Raw genomic sequence first — 12,417 nt, 5'->3', positions numbered from 1 at the left:
TCTTTAGCAGATGCTCTTATGCAATGTGTTTTTGGTGTGTATTTAAGTAAGGAGACTGAAACAACCATTTAGCTAATACACTCTGTGTGGTGTATGCACAAAGTCTAATGTGTGACTGTGTCCGTCTCTCAGTGCAGTGTGCACAGGGCCTTCAGGCTAAGGACAAGACCGGCTCCAGTGATCCCTACGTCACAGTTCAGGTGGGCAAGACCAAGAAGAGGACCAAGACCATCTATGGTAACCTCAACCCTGTCTGGGATGAGAACTTCCACTTGTGAGTACAGCGACTGTGTGTCTGTCGGTCTGTGTGTGGCTATGTGTGGTTAAGTCTGACATCCTTTCGTCATCTCGTAGCGAATGCCACAACTCGTCGGACCGGATCAAGGTACGCGTGTGGGACGAAGACGACGACATCAAGTCCAGGGTGAAGCAGAAGTTCAAACGGGAGTCCGATGACTTCCTGGGTCAGACCATCATCGAGGTCCGCACACTCAGCGGCGAGATGGACGTATGGTACAACCTGGGTGAGTGATGGAGGGAGTTTTGGGGAAAGGGAGAGGGGTGGGAGAGGAGAGAGAGCGAGATGAAGGAAATGGACAGACGAAGAAGGAAAGAATGATCAGAAGAGAAGAGGGCATTAGAAGACAACCCAATCGAATGTCTTGATGTGTGTGTGTTGGTGTCCCCTGACAGACAAGAGAACAGACAAGTCGGCTGTGTCTGGAGCCATCCGGATGCACATCAGTGTAGAGATCAAAGGAGAGGAGACTGTGGCTCCCTACCATGTCCAGTACACCTGTCTACACGAAGTAAGACCTACCATACCTTAACTTACCTACCACACACAGACACGCACTCTCTCTAACCCCCCCCCAACACACACACCTCTAACAGTTTTTCCCCGTTGTGTGTGAAGCACCTGTTCCAGTACACTACAGAGGAGCAGAACAGTGGTGTGGTGAAGATCCCTGATGCCAAAGGAGACGACGCGTGGAAGGTGTACTTCGAGGAGACTCCTCAGGAAATCGTGGATGAGTTCGCCATGCGTTACGGAGTGGAGTCCATCTACCAGGCTATGACGTCAGTACCATCACCATACAGAGAGTTTGGAAATTGGTTTTGACCAGAGACGTTGCTATACATAAATACATTTATACAATGGGTGGTTCTAATGCTGATTGGTTAAAACCGCATTCCAGCCAGTGTCTATTCCACAAGTTACCACCTGCTAAATCTGACGTTAAAATGCCTATTTACTCTGTTCCATCTGACTGCGCAATCCACTGTCTCATCTACCCAGCCAGGCAATGTATAAACTTGATCTCCACTATAAAAAGCATCTAGACATTATCTCACATTTCTTTTAGACTAACATTTAGTTTTCAACAGCACAGATTTGTATAAACCTTGCTGTCTTTCTCTGCAACATTTGCAACATTGAATGTGAATATTTAAACAATCTCCAGCTGTCCCATAGTAACGAACGTATCGGGACAAGACAGACAGGCAGGCAGTGTTTCTCAGCCAGTCAAAATCATGAATCACCTGGCATCATTTGTATTGACATATAGAAAGAAATGTCAATTGAAAATAGGTCAAACAAAACGAAGTGTGGCTAGTTTGCAGTCTTTCCAGCTTCAGTTTGAAGTGATTGTGTTAGCTGTGTTGTTGGCTAGCTCCTCTGAACAACAGTGTCCTAACGAGAGAGTACATTTTCTATGCCAGGTGAAATCTTGCAGCATTAGCTATGGATGTATCCAAATAAATGTCACTAGAAAACAGTTTTAACAAATGCAACTGCAGCTACTTTGCTGTTATTCTGGCTGCACTGTTTGACGTGACTAAGTTAGTCGTAGTTGGCTAGCTAGCAAGCAAGGGATAAGAACGTTGCCAGCCAGTATGGCAATGGAACATTTAGAACGAACGACTGGGTCGCGTCCATAGATACAGAACAAAAAGACTGAACAACTGGGTCGCATCTCTGGCAACCAAACCAATAGAACAAACGACCAGCCGGCTTGGGTAGCAACCCTACATTTGTGTCAGGACTATATCTTGTGGAAGGATGAAATAGTATGAATAAATTGATTTAAAAAATAACGTTTTTATTGAAAATATGTAAATTATTATTTGAATATGTTGGTAACCAGTTGTATAAAAGTGGAACTGACCCACTTCGGATTTGCATTATTTTCCAGAGAACGCATAGAGCCCCGAGTTGATTGTCCCTTTCAGACCATTGCTATAATTTAACACATTTTCCGCTAGAAATGTATTCAACATCCACTGAAGTATCTAGCAAGTTTACTAGATAGCTACTGTAGTTGCTTTGGTAACCAAACAGACTTGCTAGTTTAGCTAACCAACCCATCAGTCCTAGTTTGCTATTATGAAAATCGAACTCAAATCAAATTGTATTGGTCACATACACATGGTTAGCAGATGTTAATGTGAGTGTAGCGAAATGCTTCTGCTTCTTGTTCCGACAGTGCAGTAATATCTAACAAGTAATCTAACAATTCCCCAACAACTACCTAATACACACAAATCTAAAGGGGTGGATGAGAATATGTACATATAAATATATGGATGAGTGATGGCCGTGCGTAATGGGCAAGGTGCAATAGATGGTATAAAATACATTATATACATGTGATTTGAGTAATGTAAGATGTGTAAACATTACTAAAGTGGCATTATTTAAAGTGGCATTGTTTAAAATGACTAGTGATCCATTTATTAAAGTGGCCAGTGATTTGGTCTCAATGTAGGCAGTAGTCTCTGAGTTGGAGATGTTTAGCAGTCTGATGGGCTTGAGATAGAAGCTGTTTTTCAGTCTCTCGGTCACAGCTTTGTTGCACCTGTACTGACCTCGCCTTCTGGATGGTAGAGGTGTGAACAGGCAGTAGCTCGTGTGGTTGTTGTGTGCCCTTGGTTTACCGGTGTCCTGTCGATTTATTGTTACAATGTCCGTTGGTTCGTGTGAGTACCTGTGCTGTGTGTTTTGGCTTTTGTGCCATTGTGGATTGCACAGATGATTACGGGTCTCGTCCCGTGCGTTAATCATCGTGCACTTGTGTTATTTATTCGAGGTACTCCTCGTTCTTTTGTTTGGGTTTCAACCCAGTGTTTTGTATAGTGTTTGTTTGGTCTTCGTCCCTGTGCCTTTACACGGCACGCCGTAATTTGCGTGTAATAAAAAAAAAAAAACGATTACGCGTTCCTGCACCTGTCTCCCGACTCATTCATACCAGCGTGACACAGTTGCCGTACCAGGCTGTGATACAGCCCAACAGTATGCTCTCAGTTGTGCATCTGTAAAAGTTTGTCAGGGTTTCGGGTGACAAGACCAATTTTTTTCAGCCTCCTGAGGTTGAAGAGGTGCTGTTACACCTTCTTCACCACACTGTCTGTGTGGGTGGACCATTTCAGTTTGTCTGTGATGTGTATGCCGAGGAACTTAAAACTTTCCACCTTCTCCACTGCTGTCCATTCGATGTGGATAGGGGGGTGCTCCCTCTGCTTTTTCCTGAAGTCCACGATCATCTCCTTTGTTTAATTGACGTTGAGTGAGAGGTTGTTTTCCTGACACCACACTCTGAGTGCCCTCACCTCCTCCCTGTAGGCCGTCTCGTCGTTGTTGGTAATCAAGCCCACTACTGTTGTGTCGTCTGCAAACTTGATGATTGATTTGGAGGCGTGCATGGCCACGCAGTTGTGGGTTAACAGGGAGTACAGGAGGGGGTTGAGCATGCACCCTTGTGGGGCCAGTGAAGTGGAGATGTTGTTTCCTACTTTCACCACCTGGGGACGGCCCGTCAAAGTCCAGGACCCAATTGCACAGGGCGGGGTTGAGACCCGGGGCCTCCAGCTTGATGATGAGCTTGGAGGTTACTATCATGTTGAATGCTGAGCTGTAGTCAATGAACAGCATTCTTACATCGGTATTCCTCTTGTCCAGATGGGATAGGGCAGTGTGATGGCGATTGTCGTCTGTGGACATGTTGGGGCAATATGCAAACTGAAGGGGTCTAGGGTGGCCGATAAGGTGGAGGGGATATGATCCTTGGCTAGTCTCTCAAAGCACTTCATGACGACAGAAGTGAGTGCTACTGGGCGGTAGGCATTTAGTTCAGTTGTCTTTGCTTTCTTGGGTACAGGAACAATGGTGGACATCTTGAAGCATGTGGGGACAACATACTGGGATAGGGAGCGATTGAATATGTCCGTAAACACACCAGCCAGCTAGTCTGCGCATGCTCTGAGGATGCGGCTAGGGATGCCGTCTGGGCCAGCAGCCTTGCGAGGGTTAAAATGTTGAAATGTTTTACTCATGTCGGCCACGGCGATGGAGAGGGGGGCGCAGTCCTTGTTAGCAGGCCGCGACGGTGACACTGTGTTATCCTCAAAGCGGGCAAAGAAGGTGTTTAGTTTGTCTGGAAGCGTGACGCCGGTGTCCGTGACGTGGCTGGTTTTCTTTTTGTAGTCCGTGATTTCCTGTAGACCCTGCCACATACATCTTGTGTCTGAGCCATTGAATTGCGACTCTACTTTGTCCCTGTACTGGCATTTCGATTGTTTGATTGCCTTGCGGAGGGAATAACTACACTGTTTATATTCAGCCATATTCCCAGACCTCTTTCCATGGTTAAATGCGGTGGTTCGCGCTTTTAGTTTTGCGCAGATGCCGCCATCCATCCACGGTTTCTGGTTAGGGTAGGTTTTCTTAGTCACAGTGGGTACACCATCTCCAATGCACTTGTTTATAAACTCACTCACCGAGTCAGTGTATAAGTCGATGTTGTTCTCTGAGGCTGACCGGAACATATTCCAGTCCGCGTGATCAAAATGATCTTGAAGTGTGGATTCCGATTGGTCAGACCAGCGTTGAATGGTTCTAATAACTGGTACATCCATTTTTTTCTACATTAGTATCAGCAGTTTTACGGGCGCCCAACCAATTGTGCTGTTATGTGTTTTTTTTCACGTTATTTGTAACTTATTTTGTACATAATGTTTCTGCAACCGTATCTTATGGCAAAAAAGAGCTTCTGGATATCAGGACAGCGATCACTCACCTCGGATTAGACTAAGATTTTTTTTCTTCAACAAGGAGGACGCACAGGACATTCTCCGAACACCCGACACGGCCAACATCCCAGTTATTTGCAAGAGGAAGAGACACAGGTACAGAGGACACAGAGTGGGGTGCCTCGTAAGGATCCGCAGAAGGCGAGTGGGAAAGCTACCGTTACCGTCAATATTACTCGCCTACGTGCAATCATTGGACAGTAAATTAGACGAGGTACGATCACGAATATCCTACCAACGGGACATCAACTGTAATATCTTACGTTTCACGGAATCATGGCTGAATGATGACATGACAGCTTGCGGGATATACGCTGCACTGGCAAGATAGAACAGCACACTTACACTCCGTGTATGACGAGGGGGGGGGGCAGTCTGTGCATATTTGTAAACAGCTGGTGCACGAAATCTAAGGATGTCTCTAGATTTTGCTCGTCTGAAGTAGAGTATCTTGTGATAAAATGCAGACCGCACTATTTGCCTAGAGAGTTTTCAGCTATACTTTTCGTGGCTGTTTACCACCACAGACGGATGTTGGAACTAAGACCGCACTCAGTCAGCTGTATAAGCGAACAGGAAACCGCTCACCCAGAGGCGGCGCTCCTAGTGGCCGGAGACGTTAATGCATGGAAACTTAGATCAGTTCTACCTAATTTTTATCAACATGTTAAATGTGGAACCAGAGGGAGAAAAAAATTCTAGATCACCTGTACTCCACACACAGAGATGTGTACAAAGCTCTCCCTCGCCCTCCATTTGGTAAATCCGACCACAATTCTATCCTCCTGATTCCTGCTTACAAGCTAAAATTAAAGCAGGAAGCACCAGTGACTCGGTCTATAAAAAAGTGGTCAGATGAAGCAGATGCTAAACTACAGGACTGCTATCACAAACTAGAACATGTTCCTGGATTCTTCCAATGGCCTTGAGGAGTACACCACATCAGTCACTGGCTTTATCAATAAGTGCATCGAGGACGTCGTCCCCATAGTGACTGTACGTATATACCCCAACCAGAAGCCATGGATTACAGGCAACATTCGCACTGAGCTAAAGGGTAGAGCTGCTGCTTTCAAGGTGCGGGACTCTAACCCGGAAGCTTAGAAGAAATCCTGCTATGTCCTCCAACAAACCATCAAACTGGTGTCAATACAGGGCTAAAATTGAATTGTACTACACCGGCTCCTACACTCGTCTTATGTGGCAGCGCTTGCAAACTATTACAGACTACAAAGGGAAGCACAGCTGCGAGCTGCCCAGTGACACAAGCATACCAGACGAGCTAAATCACTTCTATGCTCGCTTTGAGGCAAGCAACACTGAGGCATGCATTAGAGCATCAGCTGTTCCGGACGACTGTGTGATCACGCTCTCCGTAGCCGACGTGAGTAAGACCTTTAAACAGGTCAACATTCACAAGACGGATTACCAGGACATGGGCTCCGGGCATGTGCTGACCAACTGGCAGGTGTCTTCACTGACATTTTCAACATGTCCCTGATTGAGTTTGTAATACCAACATGTTTCAAGCAGACCATCATAGTATCTGTGCCCAAGAACACAAAGGCAACCTGCCTAAATGACTACAGACCCATAGCACTCACGTCTGTAGTCATGAAGTGCTTTGAAAGGCTGGTAATGGCTCACATCAACACCATTATCCCAGAAACCCTAGACCCACTCCATTTTGCATACCTCCCAAACAGATCCACAGATGATGCAATCTCTATTGCACTACACACTGCCCTTTCCCACCTAGACAAAAGGAACACCTACGTGAGAATGCTATTCATTGACTACAGCTCAGCGTTCAACACCATAGTACCCTCAAAGCTCATCACTAAGCTTAGGATCCTGGGACTAAACGCCTCCCTCTACAACTGGATCCTGGACTTCCTGACGGGCCGCCCCCAGGTGGTGAGGGTAGGTAGCAACACATCTGCCACACTGATCCTCAACACTGGAGCCCCTCAGGGGTGCGTGCTCAGTCCCCTCCTATACTCCTTGTTCACCCACGACTCCAACACCATCATTAAGTTTGCAGATGACACAACAGTGGTAGGCCTGATCTCCGACAACGATGAGACAGCCTATAGGGAGGAGGTCAGAGACCTGGCCGGGTGGTGCCAGAATAACAACTTATCCCTCAACGTGACCAAGACTAAGGAGATGATTGTGGACTACAGGAAAAGGAGGACTGAGCATGCCCCCATTCTCATCGACAGGGCTGTAGTGGAGCAGGTTGAGAGATTCAAGTTCCTTGGTGTCCTCATCACCAACAAACTAGAATGGTCCAAACACACCAAGACAGTTGTGAAGAGGGCACGACAAAGCCTATTCCCCCCCAGGAAACTAAAAATATTTGGCAGGGGTCCTGAGATCTTCAAAAAGAGCATCCTGACTGGTTGCATCACTGTCTGTTATGGCAACTGCTCGGCCTCCGACCGCAAGGCACTAAAGAGGGTAGTGCGTATGGCCCAGTACATCACTGGGGCTAAGCTTTATGCCATCCAGGACCTCTACACCAGGCGGTGTCAGAGGAAGGCCCTGAAAATTGTCAAAGACCCCAGCCACCCCAGTCATAGACTGTTCTCTCTACTACTGCTTGGCAAGCGGTACCAGAGTGCCAAGTCTAGGACAAAGAGGTTTCTCAACAGTTTTTACCCCCAAGCCATAAGACTCCTGAACAGGTAATCAAATGGCTACCCAAACTATTTGCATTGTGTACCCCCCACCACCACCCCTCTTTTACGCTGCTGCTACTCTCTGTTTATCATATATGCATAGTCACTTTAACTATACATTCATGTGCATACTACCTCAATTAGCCCAACCAACCAGTGCCCCCGCACATTGGCTAACCGGGCTATCTGCATTGTGTCCCGCCGCCCACCACCCGCCAACCCCTCTTTTACGCAACTGATACTCTCTGTTTATCATATATGCATAGTCACTTTAACCATATCTACATGTACATACTTCCTCAATCAGCCCGACTAACCGGTGCCTGTATATAGCCTCGCTACTGTTATAGCCTCGCTACTGTTATTTTTCACTGTCTTTTTACTGTTGTTTTTATTTCTTTACTTACCTATTGTTCACCTAATACTTATTTTTTATTTTTTTTATTTTTTTTTGCACTGTTGGTTAGAGCCTGTAAGTAAGCATTTCACTGTAAGGTCTACACCTGTTGTATTTGGCGCACGTGACAAATAAACTTTGATTTGATTAGATCCTGTTTGAGTTTCTGCCTTTAAGATGGTAGGAGCAAGATGGCGTCGTGGTCAGATTTGCCAAAGGGAGGGCGGGTTATGCATCGTTGAAGTTAGAGTAGCAGTGATCGAGTGTATTACTCCTGCGTGTAGTGCAATCAATATGGTGATAGAATTTAGGTAGCCTTGTTCTCAAATTTGCTTTGTTAATATCCCCAGCTACAATAAATGCAGTCTCAGGATATATGGTTTCCAGTTTGCTTAGAGTCCAGTGAAGTTCCTTGAGCGCCGTCTTGGTGTCTGCTTGAGGGGGAATGTACACAGCTGTGACTATAACTGACGAGAATTCTCTTGGGATGTAAAATTGCCGGCATTTGATTGTAAGGAATTCTAGGTTGGGTGTTCAGAAGGACTTGAGTTCATGTATGTTGTTGTTGTTATGTATGTTGTTATGATTACACCATGAGTCGTTAATTCATGAAGCATACACCCCCGCCCTTCCTCTTCCCAGAGAGGTGTTTATCTCTGTTGGGTGCGATGCATGGAGAAGCCATGGTGGCTGATCCAACTCCGACAACATATCCCGAGAGCGCCATGTTTCCGTTAAACAGAGAATGTTACAATCTCTGATGTCTCTCTGGAAGGCAACCCTTGCTTGAATTTTGTCTACCTTGTTGTCAAGAGACTGGACATTGGTGAGTAGTATACTTGGGAGCGGTGGGCAATGTGCACTTCTACGGAACCTGATCAGGAGGCTGCTCTGTCTGCCCCTTCTGCGGTGCTGTTGTTTTGGGTTGGCTTCTGGGATTAGATCCATTGTCCTGGGTGGTGGTCCGAACAGAGCATCTGCTTCGAGAATGTCGTATTCCTGGTCATAATGTTGATAAGTTGACATCGCTCTTATATCCAATAGTTCTTCCCGGATGTATGTAATAAGACTTCCCGGATGTATGTAATAAAAACTAAATACTGCATAGTTTCCTAAGAACTTGAAGCGAGGCGGCCATCTCTGTCGGCGCCATCTGGCCTTTGCCAATAATGTTTTCAATTCGACTTTTACTTTCAAATGCAGCTCAAACATAGAAAATGTAGTAATGAACTATAGCCATTGAATTCTACCGTGCAAATGTACAGTGCGTTTTATAAGAAAATAATGCTGCTCTAGAATGCCGTTCAAACCAATCAGAAAGGAGTTTTCGACAATGCCATGGTATAATTAAGTGATAATGCCCCTCGAAGCCGGTGTTTGGAGGATATTGACTAAGTCTCGGGCTTAACCACACCCGTGTCAATATATCCTCCAAACACCAGCTTCGAGGGGCATTAGCACTTAATTATAGCATGGCATTGTTGAATACTCCTTTCTGATTGGTTTGAAGGGCATTCTAGAGCGTGCATTATTTCCTGAGCTACTTCAGTGGATGTTGAACACATTTCTACCTGCAAATGAACACATTTCTAGCAAAATATTTTCCATAGAATGCCTTGTTGATTATCCCTTAAATAAATATATGTCTCTGGTTTTAACCTTACATTAAGGAGAGAATAATTATTATGTACCATCTACCAGTGTGTCAACCCAGACGTTCTGTTTTTGACCGTGATAACATGTAACAATACAGAATACAACACACTTGAGACTACTGTGGGCTACAACCTACACTAGACAGACAAACGACAACATGTTTCATACCTAAAAATCCCAGTTAATATGAATATAATTATTAAATTGTGTGTGTGTGTGTGTGTGTCCACAGCCATTTTGCATGCCTGTCGTCTAAGTACATGTGCCCTGGTGTACCCGCGGTGATGAGTACCCTTCTGGCCAACATCAATGCCTACTATGCTCACACCACCCAGTCCACCAATAACGTCTCAGCATCAGACCGCTTCGCCGCATCCAACTTTGGAGTGAGTTCATTAGTGTATACTTTTAGGGGCGGTTTCCCAGACATAGATTAATCCTAGTCTTGAACCTAAAAGCTATTTCAATTAAGATTCTCTTTAGTCCAGGACTACGCTTAATCTGTCCCGGAAACCAGCCCATTATTGTTTTAGGTTTACATTTTATTAAAAGCTATTTCATTTAAAATCCAATTAACTGTGTTGTTTAATTGTGAATGGAAATGTCTTCTTAGAGATGAAATGATATGATAGAGATGACATGTCATGACATGTTGAACTGTGCAGGTAAAGTAAAAAGGAAAGTAGTTTCAAAACCGGAACATTGTCCTGAGGGCCCTCTGCCCTAATACAGCCTCCAACCCCCATTTTCAAACAGTGGCCCAACCTACATCCCCAACTGCCCAATCAGATTCACCAAACTAAGCTAGATCCTGTCCTGGGTTGACATAAGCAAAATATACACATACATACTGTCAGCTGAGATGATGTTACAATTTTTTATCCTGTTTTATCTTGTCCTGTGTGTGTGTCCTGTGTGGGTAGAAGGACAGGTTTGTGAAACTTCTAGACCAGCTCCACAACTCCCTGAGGATTGACCTTTCCATGTACAGGGTAATGTCAACTTATTTCTTTCACTGTTTTCTAGTTTTCTTTTTTAAGTGTGTTAAGTGTTTTGAGAGACGTTTAGAAGTGTTTTACTTCACACAAACACTGGTTAATATTGTGTTATGTTTGAAAGTCACTGTTTTAGATTAGTCTTCTATTCCATTATAGGCATTTTCTATTTTAGTTGTTTTTCTTTGTGAATGTTTTGTGTCATTTGATTTATTCTTCCAGTTCCATCTGTAAGACACTGTATACAAGCTGTTAGATATAATTTTCTTGCAGTTGACATTATTATATTTATATTTTACTTTTCTTCGAGCAAAAGTTGAAGGACATGATGGAGGGGATGGAATAGACTACTATAAAATTATACTATCAAAATAAACATTACATTCTAAGTTAGATAGGCCTTCAACTGGTTTATTCTACCAGTCTTGTGATATCTGATCCTGGTTTTCAAGAACATATCTCTGTTCGTAACAGTGTTTGTGTGTGTTTCCACACTGTTTTCGAGTATATATCAGTGTGTTTCTGTGTTTGTGTTTGTAGAATAACTTCCCGGCTAGTAGCCCTGAGAGGCTGCAAGACCTCAAGTCCACTGTAGACCTGCTGACCAGCATCACCTTCTTCAGAATGAAGGTGAACAAAACAAAACTCCATTCATCATCTTCTTCTTCATCTCTGTTTCCTCAAGTCCTAGAGCTGGCCTGTGCCAGCCAACATTTTATTCCAGGAAAGAATCAATATATTATGTGGATTCATAAATAGACTTACTTGCTAAGCTAGCTCTTGAGTAGCCACTGAAGACCACCCTGGTCTCCCGAGCTTACATTCTGTTTCACTACACGGATTCAGTAAAACAAAACAAGAGCGCAGCGGTCAGGATGGTTTGATCAGGCTAGCTCTTGAGGGTTTGGCAACATTTAGCACCAGTTAGGGTGTATGAGCCGTATACAGTGTATTTGGAAAGTATTCAGACCGCTTCTACATTTTGTTTCGTTATAGCCTTAGTCTAAAATGTATTAAATAAAACATTTTCCTCATAAATCTACACAATACCCCACAATGACAAAGCGAAAATAGGTTTTTAGAAAATGTTGCAAATGTATAAAAAATAAACATAAATGCCTTATTTACAGAAGTATTCAGACCCTTTGCTATGAGACTCGAAATTGAGCTCAGGTGCATCCTGTTTCCATTGATCATCCTTGAGATGTTTCTACAACTTGGAGTCCACCTGTGGTAAATTTAATTGATTGGACATGATTTGGAAAGTTACACACCTGTCTATATAAGGTCCCGTGTGGCTCAGTTGGTAGAGCATGGTGTTTGCAACGCCAGGGTTGTGGGTTCGATTCCCACGGCGGACCAGTATGGAGAAAAAAATAAAAATAATGAAATGTATGCATTCACTACTGTAAGTCGCTCTGGATAAGAGCGTCTGCTAAATGACTAAAATGTAAATGTAAATGTCCCACAGTTGCATGTCAGAGCAAAAACCAAGCCATGAGGTCGAAGGAATCGTCCGTAGAGCTCCGAGAGAGGATTTTGTCGAGGTACAGATCTGGGGAAGGGAACCAAAAAATGTCTGCAGCATCGAATG

General features: G+C 44.3%; 1 protein-coding gene across 1 annotated transcript in view; it reads left to right on the top strand.

Annotated features, from left to right (window-relative positions):
- The window catches only part of LOC115169417 (protein unc-13 homolog A-like), a 96,057-nt gene that overhangs the window by 73,352 nt on the left and 10,288 nt on the right, over nucleotides 1–12,417 (top strand). Inside the window, exons 18-24 of the mRNA XM_029725001.1 lie at nucleotides 133–274; nucleotides 355–524; nucleotides 694–809; nucleotides 917–1,080; nucleotides 10,061–10,214; nucleotides 10,752–10,820; nucleotides 11,364–11,453. Of these exons, the coding sequence (XP_029580861.1) occupies nucleotides 133–274; nucleotides 355–524; nucleotides 694–809; nucleotides 917–1,080; nucleotides 10,061–10,214; nucleotides 10,752–10,820; nucleotides 11,364–11,453 (905 nt within the window). The remainder of the gene's footprint in view (nucleotides 1–132; nucleotides 275–354; nucleotides 525–693; nucleotides 810–916; nucleotides 1,081–10,060; nucleotides 10,215–10,751; nucleotides 10,821–11,363; nucleotides 11,454–12,417) is intronic.

Source organism: Salmo trutta, chromosome 31 (genome assembly GCF_901001165.1).
Source record: "Salmo trutta chromosome 31, fSalTru1.1, whole genome shotgun sequence".
In the NCBI taxonomy this organism is placed as follows: domain Eukaryota; kingdom Metazoa; phylum Chordata; class Actinopteri; order Salmoniformes; family Salmonidae; genus Salmo; species Salmo trutta.
The sequence above is the reverse complement of the archived record's forward strand: the minus strand, read 5'-3'. Positions and strand labels throughout refer to the sequence as shown.